The sequence below is a fragment of the Pristiophorus japonicus genome, chromosome 8 (assembly GCF_044704955.1).
Source record: "Pristiophorus japonicus isolate sPriJap1 chromosome 8, sPriJap1.hap1, whole genome shotgun sequence".
NCBI classification, from domain to species: Eukaryota; Metazoa; Chordata; class Chondrichthyes; family Pristiophoridae; genus Pristiophorus; species Pristiophorus japonicus.
In genome coordinates, this window is record NC_091984.1 from 17,816,327 (window position 1) to 17,843,934 (window position 27,608).

General features: G+C 43.6%; 1 protein-coding gene across 6 annotated transcripts in view; it reads right to left on the bottom strand.

The window, feature by feature from the left end:
• Positions 1-328: 328 nt before the first annotated feature.
• The window catches only part of nexn (nexilin (F actin binding protein)), a 97,350-nt gene continuing 70,070 nt past the window's right edge, over positions 329-27,608 (bottom strand). For 4 of the 6 annotated variants that reach the window (XM_070886535.1, XM_070886531.1, XM_070886536.1 and 1 more), the window contains 6 exons: positions 26,529-26,597; positions 25,301-25,504; positions 21,581-21,802; positions 10,854-11,042; positions 1,234-1,597; positions 329-1,107 (listed from right to left, as the gene is read on the bottom strand). In XM_070886535.1, the coding sequence (XP_070742636.1) occupies positions 1,094-1,107; positions 1,234-1,597; positions 10,854-11,042; positions 21,581-21,802; positions 25,301-25,504; positions 26,529-26,597 (1,062 nt within the window). In that variant the 3' untranslated portion in view covers positions 329-1,093. Of the gene's footprint in view, positions 1,108-1,222; positions 1,598-10,853; positions 11,043-21,580; positions 21,803-25,300; positions 25,505-26,528; positions 26,598-27,608 lie in introns of those variants that run through there. The other 2 variants (XM_070886532.1, XM_070886533.1) reach the window with 2 other exon arrangements.

Sequence of the window (27,608 nt, forward strand, 5' to 3'; positions counted from 1 at the left end):
CCCAGCGATGATGAACAACAATACATGTCCCAAGTCGGGATGGTGTGTGACTTGGAGGAACAATTTACAAAACATTTTCTGCAACTTTTTCTTACTAAATTATAGCTGTTAGAACAAGGACCAAAAGATCATCTTTGTCATTGTCTGCCTTTCTCTGCCAAGTGTGAATGTATTCTAATTCAAAGCAGGTCACTAAACTTTTGGGGCTAGTGTTAATTCTGTAGATGCTGTCAGAATATATCAGTGGCACCAAGTGTAAGTCAGTACACTTGTTTTTCAAAAACTAAATTGCCCTGTCATAAACTGAGCAAGGAAAAGAAGCACATCCTTTTGTTTCAAAGTAAATTTTAAATGGTATCAGAAAATTCAGTACAGTTGAGCAGAAATTAAAACTGTTTACAAAAAAAGTACATTCTGCATGGAGCATTTCTGAGGGTCACATTTTCTGGCATGCAATATGTAATGCCTCTCCTGTTCATTTTTCAAGTTGTATGAAGGAGCATCTCTCCATTAACAATTTGTATATAATACTTCATGGTCATTTTTAGTGATTAAATAAGATCCATTTTCTGTATGTAGATAACCCAAAGTTAATTATCGTTGAATATAACTGACAAATGGTTTTCATATTGCATTTAATAAAAAAACACACGAATCTCCTGTATGCAAAGTTAAGTGGGCTTTCACGATGGACAATTCCAACAGAGTTCTTTCAAAACCAACATTTTGCTAGTGGTTGACCCAAATAGTGATTTTGATAAATAGAATAAAACTGGATTACAATTTTTTTAAAGTTCATAGACTTGACTGATTCATAAGAGGGCTCCACTGTTAACAATAATGTGCAGATATAATAGCATCTGTTAAATAAGAATGTCACAAGATAATTTTAAACTATTAAAACTGACCAAATAAAACCAATATGTAAACCTCATGCATTTTCCTAGGCTATGCGTAACCGTAAGAGGAATGACGATTAACACTACAGCAATTTTTCCAAGGGCAATAGGATGTTTTTTTTTTCTTTGGGCCCCATCAGAAGGGAAAGACGGATGTAGTAAAGGTTGAGGACAGAAAGGAAATTCCAGGAGATTTAGTAGTCATCAGCTAAAAGAGAAGAGAGATTTAAGGAAAGGAATTAGTTCCCATCGAAAAATAGTAGCTGAAAGTATGTGTAGATTTGTGTCCATGTGGATGTAGAAAAAGTGCTCTTGTATAAAATTTAACTCTTACTTTCAATAGTGAGAATGCAAGTGCTAGCGGCTGTTCCTCTGGCGTTGACCGCTTTGCACATGTATTCTCCTTCATCTTCAGGGAAGGTTTCAGGTAGGTAAAGGCAGTAAGTTTCTCCTCTTTCAATATATTGATAGTCCTCGCAGTCCTGCAACGTTTCTCCCTCAAACCACCACGTGACTCCTGGTGTGGGCTCGCCCATGATTTTTACAGTGAACCTTACGGGCTCGCCGTCCACAACTGATGTGTTTTTGAGAGGTTTCTTGAACCATGGAGCTCCAGACCGTATGAGTTCATCCGTGTCATCTTCACAGGTCGATCCATTAATGATGCTCCCTTCCTCCTCCTCATCTTCATCCCCTTTCTGTAAACACATGAGTTAAACATTTTTTTTAAATGCCTTGACTATCCTGTTACATACATTAAATGTAGTTTTCATGTGGATGGAGTAGAAGAAGCACAGATATTTACAGCACAGAAGGAGGCCATTTCGGCCAATCGTGTCTGTGCCGGCCGACCAAGAGCTATCCAGACTAATCCCACTTTCCAGCTCTTGGTCCGTAGCCCTGTAGGTTATGGCAGTGAGTTCCAGACCCCCACCAACCTCTGAAGAAATTTCCCCTCGTATCTCTAAACCTCCCCAATTACTTTAAATCTATGCCCCCTGGTTGTTGACCCCTCTGCCAAGGGAAACAGGTCCTTCCGAAGCACTCTATCCAGGCCCCTCATAATTTTATACACGTCAATCAGGTCTCCCCTCTGTTCCAAAGAAAACAGACCCAGTATCTCCAATCTTTCCGCATAGCCCAAATTCTCCAGTCCAGGCAACATTCTTGTAAATCTCTTCTGCAATCACATCGTTCCTGTAATGTACTCCAGCTGCAGCCTAACTAGTGTTTTATACAGTTCAAGCATAACCTCCTTGCTCTTGGATTCAATGCCTCGACTAATAAAGGCAAGTATTCCATATGCCTCCTTAACCACCTTATTTACCTGGCCTGCTACCTTTAGGGATCTGTGGATAGGGGTCCCTTTGTTCCTCTACACTTTTCAATGCGGTACCATTTAATGTGTATTCCCTTGCCTTGTTAGACCTCCCCAAATGCATTACCTCATTACCCGGATTGAATTTAATTTGCCACTGTTCTGCCCATCTGACCAGTACATTGATATCTTCCTGCTGTCTACAGCTTTCTTTTTCTTTATCAACTACATGGCCTATTTTAGTGTCATCTGCAAACTTCCTAATCATACCCCTAACATTTAAGTCCAAGTTATTGATATATATCAGGAAAAGCAAGGGACCCAGCACTGAGTCTTGCAGACCCCCGTTTCCAGTTATAAGAATACCCATCAATCATTACTCTTTGCGTCATGCCTCTGAGCCAATTTTGGATCCAACTCCACTTTGCCCTGGATCCCATGGGCTATTACTTTCGTGACTAGTCTACCACGTGGGACCTTATCAAATGTTTTGCTAAAATCCATATACGCTACATCATATGCACTGCCCTCATCGATCCTCCTGGTTACCTCAACAAATTCAATCTAGTTAGTTATGATACTGAACTAGCAAACCCAGAATTCAGATGACATCATGAATTAATTAAATCTGGTAATCTAATGAAATTTAGGAACAATGACAGGTAAAAAACCATCTGGTTCATCGAGCCAGTCCCACACATTTGCGATATCTTGTGTGTCACAATATATACACTCCATCCCCCCCAAACCATGTGATCTCCTGGGATAGGAGAAAAAACAGGCCAGTTTGGGAGGGGGCGAGAGGAGAGAGAAATTTGGTAAATTCCTCTCCAACCCACTAGCCTTGAATTCCCTGTAGCACCTACCTTCTGTAAAGAGGTGATCTCTGCACCTGCCAGAAAGAGGTCCATCTCTTGAAGGAATTCAGCGAATCATCATTCATTGCATGGGACTTCAGCTTATTCCAAAGGTCCACTGTTTTCTGGGAAAAGAACCAGCTCCTGACATCTAGCCTATATCTGGTTTTGTGCAACTTAAATTTGTGACCCTTGGTCCTTGGATCAAATTGTCAATTGAAAAACAATCTGTTTCCTTCATTATCCTCTCAACCTCAATCAGCTCTCCTACCCACCCAAATGTATGCTTCTCTAAAGTGTAGAGTCCTAACTCTTTTAGCCTATATTGATAACTAAGATGCTTTAAACTCTGTCTAGTGGCTCTCTGCACCCTTTCCAAAGCCTTAAAATCACCCACCATGTGAGATCATCAGAACTGGACACAGTATTCCAAGTATGGTCTGACCAAGATATTGTACAAAGACAAAATAGTATGCCTTGCCTTCTACTCAAGTTGTCCTATGGATACACCTCAACGCCCTATTTTCTCAAGCTATCACTTCATGCCATTGCTCATGTACATTTAGAGATGTACGCACTAGAATGCCCAAATCTCTTTCTATCTCCACCTTTAATACTTTTCCCTGAAGGGTGTATGCATGTTGAGCAATTTGCCCTGCCCACGTGCATAACACTGCACTTATCCAAGTTATACATCATTTGCCAGTGAGTCCAATCTCCCAACACATTAAGATCCGTCTGAAGCAGACGAGCATTGTCTTCAGTCCTAACACTCGCACAGATCTTTGTATCATCTGCAAATTTGCAGATCGTGCCCCCACCTCCAGATAATTAAGTAAAAAACAGTCCCAACACCAATACCTGCAGGGCACCACTGGTGACCAGACTCCACGGATCCAAATCCACCCATAACTACTTTTTCTGTATGTCCTTCCAGCAAGTTCTCAATCCAGCTCTATATATTACTACAAATACCAGAGGCTTTGATGTGTGCAGTAACTTTATCAAAAGCTTTTTGGAAGTATTTATTGACTGGCTTACTGGTCTTTACTCATCCACCAACTGAGTAACTTCTTCAAAAAATACAATTAGATTTGTAATACAGGACCTTTTTATGAAGCCATGTTAGCTCTTCCTAATATTCCCCCTCCCGAGCATTCATATATTGCATCCGTAATGATTCCCTCAAGCATCTTGCCTATTACCGAAGTCAAACTAATGGACCTATAGTTACATGAGTTTGTCTTGTCACCTTTTCTAAAGATGGGGGACTACATTGGCCTTCCAGTCTAGGGACACTATTCCAGAGTGCAGTGAGCTTTTAAAAGTACAGGCTAGGGGCTTGCACAGGATGCTCAGTTGGGTATCATCCAGCCCAACTGCTCTTTATCTATTTTCAAGTTCTTAATTATTTTTAAAACAGTATGTTCATTATGTTAATATTACTAGTTTTGTTAGTAACTTTATTAAATTCTAATAGTCGAACATCATTTACAATTGAAGACTGATGCAAAGTACTCATTAATATTTCCGCCATACCCTTTGTAACCTGTCTTTGTACATCCGAAAGCCCTAATGAACATCATTAATGGTCCAATACAGTCCCTGGCAGTTCTGACTCTTCACATAACTGAAAGCTTTTCCCATTGCTTCCACAATTGTCTACGATCCTCTTTTCCATTCATCGTTTTGCTGATCTAACAGCAGTCTTTGTTTTCTTCAGTTGTTCCTTGTACGCCACTTTGTTTAGTTGAGTATTAAATGCCTTTAATTTCTAGAAACATGTTTGTTTACACCTTGCTTGTCTTTGAACATAACCAGTCAACCACCTTGGCTTTTTCTTACCACACTCCCTTCTTTTGACTTTGGGTCAAATGTTCCACATTTTTTCATCTTTAAAACTTTCCATATGTACTCTACATCGCTCTCATCACCACCTAGTAGGATTAGCCAATTTAACCGTTCCAAATCATCTGCAATCTGGCCCCAACCCTCTTAATCTTCCTCGCTGCCATACACCCCCTCACTGTCATCAAGCTCCCCGCTGGAGTGGAACTAAACTACAGAACAAGTGGGAACCTGTTTAACCTTCGCTGTCTCCAGGCCAGATCCAAGACCACCCCAACCTCTGTCGTCGAGCTACAGTACGCAGACAATGCCTAAGTCTGCACACACAAGCTGAACTCCAGGACATAGTTGACATATTGAGGCATATGAAAGCATGGGCCTTACGCTAAACATCCATAAGACAAAGGTCCTCCACCAGCCTGTCATCGCCGTACAGCACTGCCCCACCCCAGTCATCAAGATGCACGGCGCGATCCTGGACAGCGTGGACCATTTCCGATATCTTGGGAGCCTCTTAGCAACAAGAGCAAACATTGATGACGAGATTCAACACCGCCTCCAGTGCTGCCTGAGGAAAAGAGTGTTTGAAGACCAGGCCCTCAAATCTGCCACCAAGCTCATGATCTACAGGGCTGTAGTAATACACGTTCTATATGGCTGAGGCATGGACCATTTACAGTAGACACCAAGTCGCTGGAGAAATACCATCAACGATGTCTCTGCAAGATCCTACAAATCCCCTGGGAGGACAGACTCATCAACATTCGCGTCCTCAACCAGGCCAACATCCCCAGCTTTGAAGCACTGACCACACTTGATCAACTCCGCTGGGCAGGCGACATTGTTCACATGCCAGACATGAGAGTCCCAAAGCAAACGCTCTACTTGGAATTCCTTCATGGCAAACGAGCCAAAGGTGGGCAGAGGAGACGTTACAAGGATACCCTCAAAGCCTCCCGGATAAAGTGCAACATCCCCACTGACACCTGGGAGTCAGTCCCTGGCCAAAGACCGCCCTAGGTGGAGGAAGTGCATCCGGGATGGTGCTGAGCACCTCGAGTCTCGGCGCTGAGCACCTCGAGTCTCATCACCGAGACCATGCAGAAATCAAGCGCAGGCAGCGGAAAGAGCGTGCGGCAAATCAGTCCCACCCACCCCTTCCCTCAACGACTATCCCACCTGTGACAGAGACTGTGGTTCTCGTATTGGACTGTACAGCCACCTAAAAACTCATTTTAAGAGTGGAAGCAAGTCTTCCTCGATTCCGAGGGACTGCCTATGATGGTGGTGATGACGACAAGTTGCAGATTCTAGGTACCTTTAGCTTTACCAGCTAATTGAAACCATATTTGTTGTGGTCACTTGACCAGATGTTCCCTCAGCTGGAGGCCCGATACAAGGTCAGGCTCACTACTAAACAGTAGATCTAATATATAATTATCTCTAATTACTTCATGAACATTTTGAGTCAGGAAACCGTCTTGTATATTTTTGATAAATTTTCAGCTGCACTTCCTACCACATCAGGGCAAACCACTGAATGCCAGGAAAATTAATATCACCCATCAAACAAAGGTGGCATTTTATATTTAGTGTTTCCAATCTGTTTCCATAATGACATATTCCAGTGTCTGACCTGGGTGTCTATATAACAATTACCAATAATTAGACCTTGCCCGTGAGCTTGATCCACTTGAACCCAGATGGTACCTGATAAGGCAAAATCAAGTCTATCTCTAGTCATTAGATTCTCACTGAAAGAGTAACCCTACCTTCTCTTTGACCTACTCTGCCCTTTCTGAATCCCTCGGAACAGAAATTCATCTAAAAGGCTGCATCGCTTTCATCTAACCATGTCTCAGAAATACAATATGTTTTCTAATTTTTCCAATGCAGCATAGGATTGCAGTTCTAACAGTTTGTTTCTAATGCTCCTTACATTTACATAAAAGCAATTTAAAGGTGTCTCATCTATTTTTTTTAAATTCTTGTATGCTTCCTACCTAGTTTAACTGTTTGTAATCTATGTAATAATTAAGGTCAGTAAAACTATTTAAACATCTTGGCACTCTCCCCATGCTGAACTAGTTTAAATGTTTTCTGAAAGCAAACTCGACACACTGACAATATACTTGAACCACTGCTGGAGTTTCTGGTGGGAGCTCAACAAAGCTGCTTCAATTTTTCCTACATTAAGTTGAAGAAAGTTCCATCACTTGAGGTTGGATACAGTACAAGGTTGAGTGTGGCTGAGATAGTGCTGGTATCCTCCGCATACACATGCAGCCGTGGCTCAGTTGGTGAATAGTGGGTTCAAGTCCCACTCGAGATACTTGGGCACAAAATCGAGGTTGATATGCCAGTGCAGTAGTGAGGGGGTGCTGCACTATCGGAGATGCCGTCTTTCAAATGAACCATGGCCATAAAAGATCAGTGTAACTATTTGCACTTCACTTTTTTTTGGACAGACATGCGTCCTGGAGTGGTGGGTGGGGGGGGGGGGGGGCGCGGGGCAGAGCGGAGGAGGAAAGAGAGGGAACTCTGAAGACGGACCACGTTCTTCCAATCCCCTACAAGGGATATCATTGGAGTGGATGATATCCAGAAGTTACTGCATACCCAATAAACCTATTAAAAATCTGTACATAATGCCTGCCCCATCTAAGGTTCGGGGGGTGGGGGGGCGGGGGGAGAGAAAGGATGCTTTTGCGCTCTGGTACGGGACTTCGGCTGCGGGAGGGATGTACTTGGACTGGGGTAAGGCACTTTCACTGGGGGGAGCGTGCACTTGGACTGAGGTAAGGCACTTCGGCTGGGAGAGGCATGCACTTGGACTGGAGTAAGGTACTTTGGCTGGCCCTTGCTGTCATCTGGGGAGCTCTATTCTCTCACTTCAGGAAGTCAAAGTGGATCGCGTCAGTGAGACCTTAGGATGGGCAGTTCCACTTACACATTCCTGTGAAACTTCAGGGTGTGGCTTATCCTTCAAGGGGACCGATCATAGACAAAGGGGGGAAAATGGTGGCCATTTTTGCAGTACAAATAAGCATATCCATAAAAGATCCCACGGCACTATTTCTACGACAAACGGGAGCTATTCATGGTGACTTGGACAATATTTATCTTCCAACCAACATCACAAACAGATTATCTGATCGTTATCACATTGCCTTTGTGGGAGCTTGCAGTTCACAAATTGGCTGCTGTGTTTCCCACATTACAACAGTGATGACACTTCAAAAATACTTAGGTTAATTGGTTGTAAAGCATTTTGGAACATTGAGGTTGTAAATAGCACTATATAAATGCAAATCTGTTTCCGTCTTTAATTTAAAAATAAATCACTACTTCCTGATTCACCTCACCTTGTTTCAACCTCACTAACATCTGGTGCAAGAAACCTCAGGCCTTCGCATAGATTTATCGATGAGGAAAGATTGGATAGGTTGAGGTTGTTTTCTTTGGAACAGAGGTGGCTGAGGGGAAATTTGATTAAGGTGTATAAAATTGAGGAACCTAGATAGCGTGGATAGGAAGGACCTACTTCCCTTAGCAGAGGTTAATAACCAGGGGGTGTAGATTTAAAGTAATTGATAGAAGAATTGGAGGGGAGTTGAGAACTTTTTTCACCCAGAGGGTGGTGGAGGTTTGGGACTCACTGGCTGGAAGGGTGGTAGAGGCAGAAACCCTCATCACTTTTTAAAAAGTACTTGGATATGCACTTGCCCAAGTTTTGTAACCTGTAAGGCTACGGACCAAGAGCTGGAAAGTGATATTAGGCTAGATAGCTCTTTTTCTGGTACAGGCACAATGGCTGGAATTTTCTGGGGTGCTAGCAGGCGCGATCGGTGGTGGGTTGGGTGGGAAGGTTATTTTTGACAGCCCCCGTGTGCCTTTTCCCCCCCAGGCACGTCCGTCATCGCAGACCTGACCCGACTGGAAGCGGTAGGTGACCCATTTGAAATGATCAGATAGTTTGTAGGCTTTTTTCCCCACTTTTAAAATTTCCCTGCATGGCTACAGGATTCGAGAACCATGTCGGTCAACCTGAGGCGGAAGTTCCATGGCCATTGCTCCAGCTGATTACGTTACAGCAGCAAATGCACAGTAAAAGCTTCACCTGACATGATCACTTTCCTCAGGCAGAAGCTTTGCTCAGTCCATTTCCAGCACAGATTCTGCAGGCTACAAGTCTTTCCAGCAAAGTCACTATCCAGTCTCCCCTCATTGGAAGAACTCTCTTACCATTGACAGAATGCTTCTGTCATCTCTACTTCACCCGCCATCTATTCCAGCAACATGGGTGCTGTTTATACTGTCTTACCTTGGTCCTCCAAAGCAGACCACAATGAACACCAGTAGCACTAACAACAAAACCAACTTTCTCCACAATCATCTGATGTTGCATAGGACAGAGAGCATCAGCACCCGAGCACATTGCTGCCTGGGAGGCCAGGCATGGCCTTATTATGGCCAGATTTAGTTAACCACATGATGCGCCAGATTGGCATCAACCAACACGAACACCATAAAGCATCCCTACCATGCCCAAGCCATTCCTTCCACACTCATCACCATTACAGAGCGTACCGTTAATAATCTCACCAGTCACTGCAACTCACTAAGCCACTTCCAAAGGTGCCCATGACTCTGTCCAAGATCGGAAAGTGTTGAAAATAAATATTTTTTATATTTGGCACCACATTAACAAACTTTACATAAATAGTGGATAGTGGCAACCCTTGTGTGTTGGTTGGTATGTTTGCACTGGGGTGAGGGTGAGGGTGAGTGTGAGATGGGGATGTGATGATGTAGGTAGAGGCAGATGGGTGGAGGTGTAAGGTATGTGGTGAGTAAGGATGTGGAGGTTAGGGAAGCCAGAGTGAAGGGAATATGGTGAGAAGTACAGCAAGTTTGAAGTAGAGAGTGGATTTGCAATCACCTGTCCTCTAATTAGATTGTTGAAAGGTTTGCAGCACTGCACCCAGGTCCTCCTGAACACATCCCTGCTCGTGACGACCTCTACAATCTGCAACTAGCTACTTTGGTCTCCTGGGGAGTTCTCTCTCACCCATCTGTGTGCTCTGACTCCCTCGGAGAATCTCGGTGCAGCCCTCTGCTTCTATGAAGTCACTGTCAATGTTTGCAGCACCCCAATGCTGTAGTGTACTGACAGTACTGTGTTCGATTAAACGACAAATCTAATGTGGCCATGGAGCATTTAAAGATCCTGGCTGAAAACGCATCATGAAATGACGTCCCCAGTCCCGCTCCATCTCATTGGGCCGGGTAAAGCGCTGGGCAGGCTTAACAGGCCCCTTTAAGGAAAGTTAATCAACAGAGGGATAGAACCAGCAGTGGGGTCGCGACCCACCCCAGACACCAACCACACCGGACCCGCCCAGGTAGGCCTCCTTGTGAGCTGTAAATTTTTCCATTGAGTCGACTGCACAGAAACGGGCCGTTTGGCCCAACTGGTCCATGCCAGCGTTTATGTTCCACACGAGCTTCCTTTCACCTCGCTTATCTAACTCTATCAGCATAACCTTCTATTCCTTGCTCCCTCATGTATCTATCTAGCTTCCCCTTAATTGCATCAATGTTATTTACCTCCACTACTCTCATGTAGCAAGTTTCAGTCTTACCACCCTTTGGGTGAAGAGGTTTCTCCTGAATTCCCTACTTGATTTATTAGTGACTATCTTGTATTTATCACCCTTAGTTTTGCTCTCGCCCACAAGTGGAAACATTTTATTCATGTCTTACCCTATCGAAACCCTTTCATTATCTTAAAAGACCACATTCAGAATCTTGCAACATCTCTGGACAAGTTAGACAGGTTCTGTTCAACAATGCAGACAGATGGCTACAGTTTTCACTCTGGAGGACATGCTAACAAATTACTCGTGTTTTTGGAAATTATATAAATACCTTCTGCAATGCTGCATCAATTTCTTTCTGCTCAAATTGCATCCGTTGTAATTTCTGTTCTTCAATTCTTCTCCTTTCCTCGTCCTCTCTTGCTTTAGCCATTTGCTCAAAGCGAGCTCGCATATCAACCTTGTGAGTAAATGGAGCATCGTCTCTTTTGAGCTCCTTTACGTCCTCTACTGTTTCTTCCTGCAAGTATAAATATAATTGAATCCATGTCCGATATTACAGTAGCTCAATCAACTAATTTGATTTAATTTTAGAACAGTCAGTAATCCAAGTTCCAGAACACACGTACTCTAATTAAAGCTGCTTTGAGCAAATTTTTTAGATTCATAAATTATGAAAGGCCATTGCCCATTGTGCAGGTTGAAAAAAAGAATACATTAGGAAGCAGCGATTAGGTGATACGGAGACAGTGAGAAAGCACCTTTCACAACTTCCAGACAAAATACTTTTTAACTGCAATCACTGTTGTGATGTAGGAAACAGCAACTAATTTGCACACAGCAAGGTCACATAAACAGATAAAGTTTGTGATGTTGGTTGAGGTATAATTGGCCAGAATTAGCTCCCCTGCTCCTCTTCAGAATTGTTCCATGGGATCTTTTACGTCCACCCGAGAGGGCAGATGGGGCCTCGGTTCAACATCTCATATGAATGATGGTGCCTCCAACGATGCAGGTCTCCTTCAGTATCCTCCATATTCCCCTACCCATATTCAAGGCCACCCCTTCAAATGTACCATCTCACATGGCCTCTCCAATAGTGCCAATCACAGATAAAGAAAGACTTGCATTTATATAGCGCCTTTCACAACCACCGGATGTCTCAAAGTGCTTTACAGTCAATGAAGTATTTTTGAAGTGCAATCACAATTGTAATGTGGGAAACACGGCAGCCGATCATGGCTGATCTGATAATGGACTCAGCTCCACTTTCCCGCCCACTCCCCATAACCCCTTATCCCCCCCTCAGTCCCTTCTTCCAAGTCGTTAATGTAGATTGTAAATAGTTAGGGTTTCAGCATTGATCCCTGCGGCACATCACTAGTTACTGGTTGCCAACCAGAGAAAACCATTTATCCCGACTCTCTGTTCTCTGTTAGTTAGCCGATCCTCTATCCATGCTAATATATTATCCTCAACCCTGTGAACTTTTATCTTATGTAGTAACTTTTTCTGTGGCACCTTGTCAAATGCCTTCTGGAAGTCCAAATACACCACATCCACTGGTTCCCCTTCATCCACCCTGTTCGTTACACCCTCAAAAGAACTCCAGCAAATGTGTCAAACATGACTTCCCCACCATAAATCCATGCTGACTCTGCCTGACCGAATTTTGCTTTTCCAAATGTCCTGCTACTGCTTCTTTAATAATGGACTCCAACATTTTCCCAACCACAGATGTTAGGCTAACTGGTCTAGTTTCCTGCTTTTTGTCTGTCCTTTTTTTAAATAGGGGTGTTACATTTTCAGTTTTCCGATCTGCTAGGACCTCCCCAGAATCCAGTGAATTTTGGTAAATTACAACCAATGCTTCCAAAATCCATGCCACTACTTCTCTTAAGACCCTAGGATGCAAGCCATCAGGTCCAGGGGATTTATCTGCCTTTAGTCCCATTATCTTACTGAGTATCACCTCCTTAGTGATTGTGATTGATTGTGTTAAGTTCCTCCCTCCCTATAGCCCCTAGACTATCCACTGTCAGAATATTGTTAGTATCCTCTACCGTCCTATTTCTTATGTTCTTATATGACAACCCCTTCATCTCGGGAATCAACCGAGTGAATCTTCTCTGAACTGCCTCCAATGCAAGTATATCCTTCCTTAAAGAAGGAGACCAAAACTGTACTCCAGGTGTGGTCTTACCAATGCCATGTACAGTTGGAGCAGGACTTCCTTGCTTTTATACTCCATCCCCTTTGCAATAAAGGCCAACATTCCATTTGCCCTCCTGATTACTTGCTGTACCTGCATACTAACTTTTTGGGTTTCATGTACAAGAACCCCCAGATCCCTCTGTACTGCAGCATTTTGTAATCACTCCCCATTTAAATAATAATTTGCTTTTTTATTTTTCCTACCAAAGTGGATAACTTCACATTTTCCCACATTTTAGTCCCTCTGCCAAATTTTTGTCCACTCACTGAGCCTATCTATATCCCTTTGTAGATTATTTGTGTCCTCCTCACAACTTGCTTTCCCACCTATCAGCAAATTTGGCTACATTACACTTGGTCCCTTCATCCAGGTCATTAATATAAATTGTAAAAAGTTGAGGCTCCAGCACTAATCCCTGTGGCACCCCACTAGTTACAGTTTGCCAACTTGAAAATGACCCATTTATCCTGTTTTCTGTCAGTTACCCAATCCTCTATCCACCTTAATATATTACCCCCAACCCCAGGAGCTGTTATCACATGCAGTAACCTTTTATGTGGCATCTTATCGAATGCTTTCTGGAAATCCAAATACACATCTACTGGTTTCCCTTTATCCAATCTGCTTGTTACATCCTCAAAGAACTCCAGCAAATTTGTCAAATATGATTTCCCTTTCATAAAACCATGCTGACTCTGCTTGATTGCATTATGATTTTCCAAATGTCCTGTGACTACTTCCTTAATGATGGTCTCCAGCATTTTCCTAATGACCAATGTTAGGCTAACTGGTCTACAGTTTTCTCCTTTCTCTTTCCCTCCTTTTCTTAAATAGGGGCATTACATTTGTGGCTTTCAAGTCCGCTGGGACTTCTCCAGAATTCGGGGAATGTTGGTAGATTGCAACCAATGCATCCACTTTCTCTGCAGCCACTTTTTTTAAGACCATAGGATGCAGGCCATCAGTTCTAGGGGGCTTGTTCACCTTTAGTCACATTAGTTTGCCTAGTACTTTATCTCTAGTGATGGTGATTATTTTAAGTTTCACCAACTCCCCCCGCCCCCATATCTCCTTGATTATTATTGGGATGTTTTTAGTGTCTTCTACCATGAAGACCAATACAAAATATTTGTTCAAAGTCTCTGCCTTTTCCATGGTACCCATTAATTCCCCAGTCTCATCCTCTAGCTACTCACTTCCTTTTTATATACCTGTAGAAGCTCTTACTGTCTGTCTTTATATCTCTTGCTAGTTTACTCTCGTATGCTATCTTCTCTGTCTTTATCATTTTTTTTAGTCATCCTTTGCTGGTTTCTAAAAATTTCCCAACTCTCTGGCCCTTCACTGTTCTTCGCAACATTGTATGCCTTTGTTTCAATTTGATTTTCAGTTTCCGTTCCCTCCCTTTCTCTAGCCCACCAAGCCAAACTTCCCTGAAGGTTACCCCCGCCCTAACCCTGAACTTGCATCTTTTATTAGTATCTCCTATCTCTCAATTTTCCCTCCGAGCTCAACTTCTCTGAGACCCACCTCCTGCTCCCTCGACGCTATTCCCACCAAACTGCTGAATGCCCAACTTCACTTCCTGGCCCCCATGTCTGCTGTACTGTTAATGGTTTCCTCTTGTCAAGGATTATCTCCCTCGCCTTCAAGTCTTCCACTCTCACCCCATCTTAAAAAAAAAAACAATCTTGTCCCCTCTATGCCTGCAAACTCCCATCCCATGTCCAACCTTCCTTTCCTTTCCAAAGTCCTTAAATGTGATGTCGCCTTCCAAATCCATACCTAATCTTTCCCGTCTTTGAATCCATCCGATCAGGTTCCCGCCCCTGCCACAGCACTGAACCTGTCCTTATCAAAGTCATAAATTCCATCCTATGTGACTGTGACCATGGTAAACTATTTCTCCTCATTGTTCTCAACCTGTCGTATGGTTCACCACACCATATTCCTCCCAACGCCTCTCCTCCGTCGTCCAGCTGAGTGGGACTGCCCTCGTCTGCTTCAATTCTTATTTATCCAGTCACAGCCATAGTTCACCAGCAATAGCTTCTCTCCCCGCTCACACCGTTACCACTGGAGTCATCAAAGAATCTATCCTTGGGCCCCTCCTATTTCTCACCTGCACACTGCCCCTCTGCAACATCATTCAAAAATGCATCTGGTTTCACATACATGCTGATGACACCCAGCTCTTCCTCACCACATCTCTTATCCCTCAGCAAATGTGTCATGCTTCTTCTCCAACATCCAGTCCTGAATGAGCATAAATTTCCTCCAACTAATTATTGGGAAGACCAAAGTCATTGTCTTCAGTCCCTGCCACAAATAGCTCCATAGTTACCAATTCCATCCCCAGTCACAGTCTGAGGCTGAATCAGACTGTTTGCAATCTTGGTGTCCTGTTTGACCTCGATGAGCTTCCTCCGCAAATCCCATCTACTTCCATCTTCATAACACTGCCCATCTCTGCCCTGCCTCAGCTCATCAGCTGCTGAAATTCTCATCCATGCCTTTGTTATCTCTAGACTTGAGCATTCCCATGCTTTCCTGGCTGGCCTCCTATCTTCCACCCTACATAAATTTGACACATCCAAAACTCTGCTGTCCCTATCCTAACTCACACCAAGCCACGTTCTCGCATCACCCCTGTGCTTGCTGACCTACATTGGCTCCCAGTCCAACAAAATCTCGATCTTTAAATACTCATCCTGGTTTTCAAATCCCTCCACGGCCTCACCCCTCTCTGTTATGTTTAGAATAACTCCACAAGACTGTATATCTTAAGCTCAAACTGTTGTGACCTTGGTCTCTTTATTGTAACTCCAGAGTGAGGAGGCAGCATGGTAGTCTGCCTTTATACCTGCTTGTCCGGGGTGTGCCCCCTGGTGGCAAGTCTTACACAATTGGTAATGTTCACATACATAACACACTCTATCTTTGTTAACTCCTACAGCCCAGATCTCTGCGCTCCTCCAATTCTGGCCTCTTGTGCAGCACCAATTTTAATTGCTCCACCGTTGGTGGTTATGCCTTCAGCTACCTGGGCCGTAAACTCTGGAATTCCCTCCCAAAGCCTCTTCGCCTTTCTCCTCCTGTAAGTTGCTCCTTAAAATCTACCTCTTTGACCAAGTTTGTGGTCAACTGTCCTAATATCTCATGTGGCTCGGTGTCAAATTTTGTTTCATAACGCTCCTGTGAAGCACCTGTGGACCTTTTACTATGTTAAAGGTGCTTTATAAATGCAGGTTGCTGTTGCACTAAAGTGTCGGCCTGGATTATGTGCTGAATTATCTGGAGTGCAACTTGAGCCCACAACCTCCTGATGCTGGAGTGCTGCCACTGAGCACCGGCGAACAGCAAAATGGGGACGTTAATGAGATGAAAGCAATCCAGCGCATGATGCTCATTTGCAATGGGCCTTTCTACCTCTCCTCCTTAAAACCTACCTCTTTGACCAAGCTTTTGGTCACATAAGAGCATAAGAAATAGGAGCAGGAGTAGGCCATTTGGCCCCTTGAGCCTGCTCCGCCATTCAATAAGATCATGGCTGATCTGATCATGGACTCAGCTCCACTTCCCTGCCCGCACCCCATAACCCTTTATTCCCTTATCACTCAAAAATCTGTCTATCTCCGCCTTAAATATATTCAATGACTCAGCTTCCACAGCTCTTGGGCAGACAATTCCATAGATTTACAACTCGGAAGAAATTTCTCATCTCAGTTTTAAATGGGCGGCTCCTTATTCTAAGACTGTCCCCTAGTTTTAGTTCCCCCTATGAGTGGAAATATCCTCTTTGCATCCACCTTGTCAAGCCCCCTCATAATCTTATATGTTTCAATAAGATCACCTCTCATTCTTCTGAATTCCAATGAGTAGAGGCCCAACCTACTCAACCTTTCCTCATAAGTCAAACCCCCTCATCTCCGGAATCAACCTAGTAAACCTTCTCTGAACCGCCTCCAATGCAAGTATATCCTTTCTTAAATATGGAAACCAAAATTGCCCGCAGTACTCCAGGTGTGGCCTCACCAATACCCTGTAGCTGGACTTCTCTGCTTTTATACTCTGGCTTGGTGTCAAATTTTGTTTGATAACACTTATGTAAAGTAAAGCACTTTGGAACATTTTACTACATTAAAGACGCAAGTTTTTAACGGACTTAATTTTTTTTTAAAACACCCAAAAAGTAAATGGTCAGTGGTAACACTGGCAAGGCTGCATTTATTGGAGGTGCTGAGAAAGTACTAGTGGGTATTCCTCTTAAAATAAATTATTTGTACAACTGAGTGGCATTTTCGACCATTTCAAAGAATATTAAGAGTCAGTCGCATTGTGTGAACTAAAGTCACCTGTAGGCCATGTTGGTTAGAGGTAACATGTTCCCCTCCCTGAATAATTATCATTATAGAATCTTGCAGCACAGAAGGAGGCCATTCGGCCCATCGCCTCATGCCTGCTCTTTGAAAGTTCCACTCCTCTGCTCTTTCCCCATAGCACTAGAAAACTCTCCTATTTTTGGTATTTGTCCAATTCCCTTTTGAAAGTTACTATTGAATCTGTTTCCACTGCTCTTTCAGCAGTGTAATCCAGATCATCATAACTTGCTGTAGTTCATTTTTTTTTTTAAACATTCTCTTTCGTGCTCCTCCTCCTTCCCCCCCGTTCCTTTTCCTGGTTCTTTTCCAATTATCTTAGATTTGTGTCACCTAGTTACTGGCCCTCCTGCCAATGGAAACAGTTTCTCCCCATCTACTCTATCAAAACACCTCTATTAAATCTCTCCTTAACCTTTGCTCTAAGCGAAATTAGTGGACCAGTTGAATTTTTGCAACAATCCATCAGCTTTCATATTCTTATCCCACAAAACCAGATTTATTGAATTCAGTTGCACAACTTGCAATGGTGAAATTGTGACTCTCAACCTCGGGTTTACTCGTCCAGTACTATAACCACTAACATCCCTCCGCTTGAGTTTAAGATTAACACAAAATAATTCAGCCCTCGTAAAAAAGCATTGGCATTAGTTGATGCTTTGCTTCAAAGCCAACAGTTCATAAAACATCCAATGCAAGTAAACGTGGCTCAGACTAAGCAACTTGATATAAGGCCAACTTTGGAAAATATTAAAGAGCATAGATTCAGCTGTGTTCTGCCGTTCCTTCATTCAAGTTTTCAGTGCCATAGGTATCATGGATGCAGCATTAGAATTACTGCTTAAATTTCAGGGTCCTCACTTGTCTCAAGTAGGAACACAGAAAGCAGAAAACTGCCTCCGGTCACCACACATTATGCAATTGTCAACCCATTTTTTGAAGCGGGTTTACAATTTTGTGAAGAGTGCAGAGCAAGCCTTCCCCCATGCAGTTGAATTGTTTCAGCACTGAACATGCTCTATTTCTGACCTAGCATAGAAAGTGCTTTTACACATTCCATTCCTCCTCGGGTTGAATACAAAATAAAACGAGTGCATTTTGATCTTTCACTTGATGAGAAATCTATGGTGTTGTGGATTCCAGGAGAGTAGGTCACTGCACTGGTACACCAGATGGATTTGCTTTCTCAGAAATCAGGGTGACTTTGGTACATCAGGCCTGTCTTGAGAAACCTCAGCACTTTTCCAATTTCTAACAAACCTTCCATGTAAAAATGACACACCTACAATTCAAGAAGCTGACATAGACTTTGCGAGCTAGGTGTCACCAAAGCTGATGCATGAACACGAGCAGAAATAAAAGCCCTTCTGCCCCTCAAGCCAGTTCCACTATTCTGTGGCTGGCCTTCCACATTCTTCCCTATGTAAACTTAGAGGTAATCCAAAGCTCGACTGCCCGTGTCCTAACTCGCACCAAGTCCCACTCACCCATCACCCTCTGTGCTCACTGACCTACATTGGCTTCCAGTTAAGCAATGCCTCAAGTTCAGAAGTCTCATCCTTATTTTCAAAACTTCCCCCCCCCCCCCCATGGCCTCGCCCCTCCCTATCTCTAATCTCCTCCAGCTCCACAACCCCCCGAGATTTCGGAGCTCCTCTAATTCTGCCCTCCTGAGCATCCCTGATTATAATCGTTCAACCATTGGTGCCTTCTGTTGCCTAGGTCCCAAGCTCTGGAACTCCCTGCCGAAACCTCTCCGCTTCTCTACCTCTCTTTCCTCCTTAAAACATACCTCCTTGACCTAGCCTATGGTCTCCTGCGCTAATTTCTACTTATGGGGCTCGGTGTCAATTTTTTAATTTCATAATGTTCCTGTGAAGCACCTTGGGATGTTTCATTACATTAAAGGCACTATATAAATGCAAGTTGTTGTTGTAGGTTATGGCTGATGTATACCTCGACTCCATTTATCCATCTTTGATCCATATGCCTTGATAACACTTGATAAAGTCTGTTGATCTCAGTCTTGAAAATTTCAATTCACTTGCTGTCTACAGCCTTTTGGGGAGACAATATAGATTTTCACTAGGCTCCGAGGAAAACGTAGTTACTGATGTAACTTCTGAATGGCCTAATCTAGCATTAGATTTACGAATGATCCAATTTAAAAACTATGCCACCTTGTTCTGGATTCCGCCATAGTAGTAACATCGTTCCTCTGTATCAAATCCCTTTATCATTTTAAATACTTTTGAGATCGCCTCTCAACTCAAGGGAATGCAAGCCAAATTGAGGACATGGAGGGGATCATGCAGTAGACACCTCAAATCGCTGGAGAAATACCACCAACGATGTCTCCACAAGATCCTGGGAGGACAGGCACACCAACGTTAGCTTCCTCGATCAGGCCAACATCCCCAGCATTGAAACACTGACCACACTCAACCAGCTCCGTTGGGTGGGCCACATTGTCCGCATGCCTGACACAAGACTCCCAAAGCAAGCGCTCCACTCTGAACTCCTACACGGCAAGCGAGCCCCAGGTGGGCAGAGGAAAGGTTTCAAGGACACCCTCAAAGACTCCTTGATAAAATGCAACATCCCCACCGACACCTGGGCGACCCTGGCCAAAGACCGCCCGAAGTGGAGGAAGAGCAACCTGGAGGATGCTGAACACCTCGAGTCTCATCGCCGAGAGCATGCAGAAAACAAGCGCAGACAGCGGAAGGAGCGTGCGGCAAACCAGACTTCACACCCTTTCCTTCAACGACTATCTGCCCCACCTGTGATAGAGACTCTAATTCCCATATTGGGAATTAGTCACCTAAGGATCTCACTTTTAGAGTGGAAGGCAAGTCTTCCTCGATTTCGAGGGACTGCCTATGATGATGGTTTGTCCTAGTTGAACATCACATGTCTGTTCTACCTGAAAAGTCTTTTAGAAGCGACTGGTATTCTATACACAAAGGATACTCTTTGACAAGTGAGTATTGCACCAACTCACTTGCTTTCCGTTTCTTCCTTTTCCATAATCCCCTTTTTCAGAATCCTGACAAACGGGCTCAAAACTTTCATCTTCCTGCTACAGAGAAATGACACCACCCAGTGGCAGAGAATGGGGAATTACAGCACTGAGTCAACTGCTGTCTATCCCACATCAGGCAGCACACACACAGCATTCAGCTTGTTTATCTTGCTGGAATTCAGATCATTTACTTTTCCCATTCACCCAGACCTGGATGTTGGATTCGGTATTTGTTGTATCCTGAAATAACTTGACTAAATCGAATGTCAATTCAACCATTACTATAGTGATTGAATTTGAATTGAAACCACAGCCAACTGAACACTTTTTTTGAAATTCACAGCGATCCCAATAAAGTCTGTTCACAAAATCAACACTGACTTTATTGCCAGAATTATCTCACTTCGGGTGATCTGTGAGGCTGAATGATGTAAGGGCATGAATGAAAAAGAAAGACTTGCATTTATATAGCACCTTTCATGATGTCAGGACGTCCGAAAGCACTTTACAGCTTTTGAAGTGTAGTCACTGTTGTAATGTAGGGAAATGCGGCACCTAATTTGTGCATAGCAAGATCCCACAAACAGCAATGTGATAACGATCAGATAATTTGTCTTAATGATTTTGGCTGAGTGGTAAATATTGGCCAGGACTCCCGAGTGAACTCACCAGCTTCTCCAAGATAGTGCCATGAGATCTCATACATCCATCTGAGAGGGCAGACGGGGCATCGACTTAACGTCTCAAACGAAAGACAACACCTCAGACAGTGTAGCACTCTCTCAGCACTGCACTGGAGTGTCAGCCTAGGTGATATGCTCAAGTGTCTGAAGTGGGTCTTGAGCCCACAACCTTCTGACTCTGAGGCGAGAGTGCTATGCACTGAGCCACTGCTGACACCTGGACTATAAAATGTTAAAATACATTGTCGCCAATTTAGAAAAACAAGGGACACTTGCATTTAAACAGATCCTTAACACCTCAAAGCGATTAATTACTTTTAAAAAAAAAAAAAAAATGCAGTGACTCTCTTATAAGCAAACAATGCACCCACAAACAGTGGCCACTTAGCTTGATTATGGTGCTGTCAGCTGAGGGAGGAATATTGGCCGGGACACTGAGCTCGCCATACTTTCCTTCACGTAGTGCCCTGGAATCTTTAACCAGAACAGACAGACAAGATCCCACTTTGACAACTTGCTTGTAGGATGAAACCTCTGTGCGATGCAGCACTCCCTCTTGGTACCACATTGGCATCCCGCCGTAAATTGTGAGTTTAATTCCGGGAGCCAAGCTTAATCCACAGTCTCTTGACCCAGGGGCAGGAATGCTACCAACTGAGCCAAGCTGACAGCAAGCAGAATAGAAATATTCCCCAAATGTAAGGTCCGAGACCCTTGTGATCAAGTCAATCAATTTTCTCCAAAAGGGAAGATTACCTCTCTGAATCGTTCAGATTCTCTCTCCTTTATCTCCAGGTCCTCCGCTCTCCTCTTGGCCCTTTCATCTTCCACCTTCTTCTGTATTTCCTCCTCGGATAACTTACCAATTTTTTCAAACTTCGACTTTAAATTCTTGGCTTGAATGGAACCTGTTCTTTTTAGCTTCTTCAGCTCTTCATACTCTCTACTCACAACTTCAGTGCTCTCATTGATTTCATCCTGGAAAAAATTAACAGCACAGATCCAGGAATTGGGGCAGAGATGCGCGACAGGAGTCCATTTTATGACCTTAGTCCGCCATTGTAATGTGGACAATGCTGGCTTTTATCGATTATCTCCAGTTGTCTACAACTGACTGGCTTGTTAGGACACTTTAGAGGAGAGCGAGGACTGGAGTCATATATAGGCCAGACCGGATAAGGATGGAAGGTTTCCTTCCCTTAAGGATGTCGGTGATGATCTGAAAGCAGAAAAAGTGACCAGGAAGCTACCAGTTGAGGGAGAAATATTGACCACATTCTCCCGAGAAGGGGCCTCAGTTTTACATCTCATCCAAAAGACGACACCTCCGTCAGTGCAGCACTCGCTCAGTACTGCACTGTGAGTGACTGCCTCGATCTTGGGCTCAAGTGTCTCGAGTAGGACTTGAAAAAGTGGGACTTGAGATTAAAGTGTAAGACGGTTGATGAGCAGTGGTAGGCATTTAAGGAGATATTTCATAACTCTCAACAAAATTATATTCCAGTGAGAAGGAAAGACTTTGAGAAGGGAGAACCATCCGTGGCTAACTAAGGAAGTAAAGGATAGTATCAATTGAAAGCAAGGGCATAAAATGTTGCCAAGATTAGTAGGAGGCCAGAGGATTGGGAAATATTTAAAAACCAGCAAAGACGACTAAAAAATAACAGAAGATGGATTATGAGAGTAAACTAGCAAGAAATATAAAAACAGATGGCAAGAGCTTCTACCGATATATAAAAAGGAAGAGGGTAGCTGAAGTAAATATTGGTCTCTTAGAGGATGAAATTGGGGAATTAATAATGGGGAACAGGGAAAATGGCAGAGATTTTGAACAAATATTTTGTATCGGTCTTCACGGTAGATGACACAAAAAAAAACTTCCCAATAATGGATAATCAAGGGGCTATAGGGAGGGGGGAACTTAAAACAACCACTATCACTAAAGAAAAAGTATTCGGTAAAATAATGGAACTAAAGGCGGACAAGTCCCCTGGACCTGATGGCCTGTATCCTAGGATCTTAAAAGAAGTGGCTACAGAGATAGTGGATGCATTGGTTGTAATCTACCAAAATTCCCTGGATTCTGGGGAGGTCCCAGCGGATTGGGAAACTGCAAATGTAACGCCCCTATTTAAAAAAGGAGGGAGACAGAAAACAAGAAACTATAGACCAGTTAGCCTAACATCTGTCATTGGGAAAATGCTGGAGTCCATCATTAAGGAAGCAGTAGCAGGACATTTGGAAAATCATAATTCAGTCAGGCAGAGTCAGCATGGTTTTATGAAAGGGAAATCACGTTTGACAAATTTGCTGGAGTTCTTTGAGGATGTAACGAGCAGGGTGGATAAGAGGGAACCAGTGGATGTGGTGTGGATTTCCAGAAGGCATTCGATAAGGTGCCACATAAAAAGTTACAGCACAAGATAAGAGCTTATGGGGTTGGGGGTAATATATTAGCTTGGATAGAAGATTGGCTAACTGACAGAAAACAGAGAGTCAGGATAAATGGGTCATTTTCCAGTTGGCAAACTATAACTGGTGGTGTGCCACTGGAATTGGTGCTGGGGCCTCAACTATTTACAATCTATATTAATGACTTGGATGAAGGGACAAGTTTGCTGATGCTACAAAGATGGATGGGAAAGCAAGTTGTGAAGAAGACACACACAATCTGCAAAGGGATATAGATAGGCTAAGTGAGTGGAAAAACATTTGGCAGATGGAGTACAATGTGGGAAAGTGTGAGATTATCCATTTTGTCAGGAAAAATAAAAAAGTGAATTATTATTTAAATGGAGAGAAATGGAGCAGTACAGCGGGATCTGGCGGTCTTTGTGAATGAAACACAATGTTAGTATGCAGGTACAGCAAGTAATCAGTAAGGCAAATGGAATGTTGGCCTTTATTGCAAGGGGCATAAAAGCAACAACTGTACAGGGTATTGGTGAGACCACACCTAGAGAACTGCATACAGTTTTGGTCTCCGTATTTAAGGAAGGATATTCTCTACCACAGAAAGTTGTTGAGGCCAATTCACTAAATATATTCAAAAAGAAGTTAGATGAGGTCCTTACTACTAGGGGGATCAAGGGGTATGGCGAGAAAGCAGGAATGGGGTACTGAAGTTGAATGTTCAGCCATGAACTCATTGAATGGCGGTGCAGGCTAGAAGGGCCGAATGGCCTACTCCTGCACCTATTTTCTATGTTTCTATGTTTCTATGATATACTTGCATTGGAGACAGTACAGAGAAGGTTCACTAAGCTGATTCCGGAGATGAGGGGGTTGACTTATGAAGAACGGTTGAGTAGGTTGTGCCTATACACATTGGAGTTCAGAAGAATGAAAGGTGATCTTATTGAAACATATAAGATACTGAGGGGGCTTGACAAGGTTGTTGTAGAGAGGACGTTTCCACTCGTGGGGGAATCTAGAACTAGGGAGCATAGTTTAAGAATAAGGGGTCGCCCATTTAGAACTGAGATGAGAAGGAATTTCTTCTGAGGGTCGTAAATCTGTGGAATTCTCTGACTCAGAGCTGTGGAAGCTGGGTCATTGAATATATTGAAGGTGAAGATGGACAGATTTTTGAACGATAAGGGAATGAAGGGTTATGGGGAGCAGGCAGGGAAGTGTAGCTGAGCCCAAGATCAGATCAGCCATGACCTTATTAAATGGCGGAGCAGGCTCGAGGGGCCAAATGGTCTTCTGCTTCTATTTCTTATGTTCTTATGAACCCACAACCTTCTGACTCAGGCAAGAGTGCTACCAACTGAGCCATGGCCAAACTTAGATGTGCTCCAACCTGCCACTCCTGCATGAAAAATTTACCTTAGCCCAAAGTTTATGATGGTGGCAGGGCAGGTTGACAAAGCAATTCAAAAAGCATACAGAATTCTGGGCTTCATAAATAGAGGCATATAGTACAAAAATGTGCAAATGATGATGATGCACTGGTCTGGCCTTAACTGGAGTATTGTGTCTAATTCTGGGCACCGCATCTTAGGAAGGATGTGAAGGACTTAGAGAGGGTGCAGTAAAGATTTACAAGAATGGTTCTAGGGATGAGGGACTTCAGTTACGTGGATAGACTGGAGAAGCTGGGGTTGTTCTCTTTATAGCAGAGAAGGTTCAGAGGCGATTTGATTCGGTCGTCAGAGGTGAGGGGTCTCGACAGAGTAAATAGAGAGAAACTTCCCATTGGCGGAAGGGTTGAGAACCAGAGAACACAGATTTAAGGTGATTGACAGGAGAACCAAAGGCGACATGAGGAATGCACTGTCTGAAAGGGTGGTGGAGGCAGATTCAACTGGCTTTCAAAAGGGAGTTGGATAAGTGCCAGAAGAATAAATATCTTCAGGGCTACGGGGAAAGGCGGGGGAGTGGGACTAGCTGAAGTCCTCTTGCACAGAGTCGACACGGGCTCGACGGGTCGAATGGCCTCCTGTGCTGCAACCATTCTATGATTCTACTCACCTCTCCCATTTCCTGTCGTTGTTGTTCAAATTCTCGTTTCTCCAGTTCCAGTTTCTGCCTCCGTTCCTCTTCCGTGCGTCTTTTCTCATCCTCCATCTTTAGTTTCAGAAGCTCTTCAAAGTTGATTTCCAATTTGCGTGGAGAGTGTGCATCGTCGGAATCCGAGGACGGTTTCTTGGAGTCGGTTAGTTCGTCATCAGATACCTATTTTCGGGGAAAGACAGCCTTTGTCAAAAGGTTATCCCTCACCCAAGACTTATAATATCTACTTGCCAGGACACACAACTCTTCCCTACTCACCCAAAGGCAGACTCTTGTGTGGCATCGCGTGTGTAGATGGTCAACGATCAGGGATAATTAGGTCAAACTTTATTAAAGGATGGCGGTATGATATTAAAGATCTGTTTTGCAGTGTTGTGCACAAAGATACATATTACCCCTCCCACCCCCCCCCCCCCCTCGTGAATGGAGTCACACCCATTGATGTACAGTCCCATGGGCGCCAGCTGGCCTTCTGTACCTAGCCCAAGTGGCCATTCACAGCAAGTGTCCGCAGCCTATTCGACGGTCGGAGGAGCATCACAACTGAGTCCTATCTTGTTCACACCCAGCATGCACTTTCCAGCACGGTCCACCAGAGAACAATCTGGAGCAGGAGCCCTGGATTGTTTTTCTATTTCTGTCGCACAGCAGAAGTGCGCAATCGAGAGCATCATTCTTTAGTTAGTACCACATTTTACAAAATGGTCCATGTGATCTCCTGAACTGGTTTGGATCGCCGGAGGGGGTTGGAGAGAAATTTTGCACAATATTTTTCCTCTTATTGGCCCTGGGTTTTACTTTGAGTTGTTTGGGAGATTCCATGGCTGCGCTGGGGTGTGGATGGGGGAAAAGGAAGTATCTGGTCACGATGCTCCAGCCATGGTGTAGGGCAGGCTTGATGGACCAGCTGGGCTTTTCCTACCCGCCATTTTTGTATGTTGGTAATGCAATTAGTGGACACTGATGCCTGCAATAGTTTGCCTTTAGTGTCTCCCCCTTTTGATTTCCAATGGGCACAATGAGTATACAGCAAATTTAAAGCTCGGTAAAGTTTAAACCAAACCAATCAGAAGGAAAGTGGGATTTGCCTTATGTAGAAGTGAGATATGCTAAAAGGAAGTGCAGGGGTTGCAGTTAACATTCTTGGTTACGCAGCATTTGTACTTTTTAATGAATTATGCCTTACTTCATCAGGTCCATAATCCTCCTTGTGTGAACTTGCATGCTCCTTCAGAATGCTATCCTGGTCTGGACTCTTAAAAAATAATTAGGACATTGAATAACTTTAACAGCTGTAAATATCACTTCAATAATGGAACCACTAATGTCAGAGGAGTTACATTGTGGGGTTAAAAAAAAGATAAAATGTTATGGTGTCTTCACTGATCATAAGGCATGAAGATATCTGGTTTCACAATACCGTCCCTGCAATGCTAAAACAGTAGTTAGAAAGGCTCAAGTTTGGTTAAGAATGTTAGCTCTTCACAGGAGCCAGAGGAAGCCACTCAGCCCCCCACCCCCCCCAGCCTGTTCCGTCACTCAATTATATTATGGCTGATGTGTATCTTAACACCATTTACCCGCCTTGATTCCGTAACCCTTAACACCCTTACCTAACAAAGATCTGTCAATCTCCGTTCTGAAATTGTCAACTGACTCCGAGCCTCAATAGCTTTTTGGAGGGGTGGGAGGAGTTTCCAATTTCCACTGCCCTTTGTGTGGGGAAAAAAAGTGCTTCCTGATCTCACCCCTGAAACATAGAAAATAGGTGCAGGAGTAGGCCATTCGGCCTTTCGAGCCTGCACCGCCATTCAATGAGTTCATGGCTGAACATGCAACTTCAGTACCCCATTCCTGCTTTCTCGCCATACCCCTTGATCCCCCTAGTAGTAAGGACTACATCTAACTCCTTTTTGAATATATTTAGTGAATTGGCCTCAACAACTTTCTGTGGTAGAGAATTCCACAGGTTCACCACTCTCTGGGTGAAGAAGTTTCTCCTCATCTCGGTCCTAAATGGCTTGCCCCTTATCCTTAGACTGTGACCCCTGGTTCTGGACTTCCCCAACATTGGGAACATTCTTTCTGCATCTAACCTGTCTAAACCCATCAGAATTTTAAACATTTCTATGAGATCCCCTCTCATTCTGAACTCCAGTGAATACAAGCCCAGTTGATCCAGTCTTTCTTGATATGTCAATCCCGCCATCCCGGGAATCAGTCTGGTGAACCTTCGCTGCACTCCCTCAATAGCAAGAATGTCCTT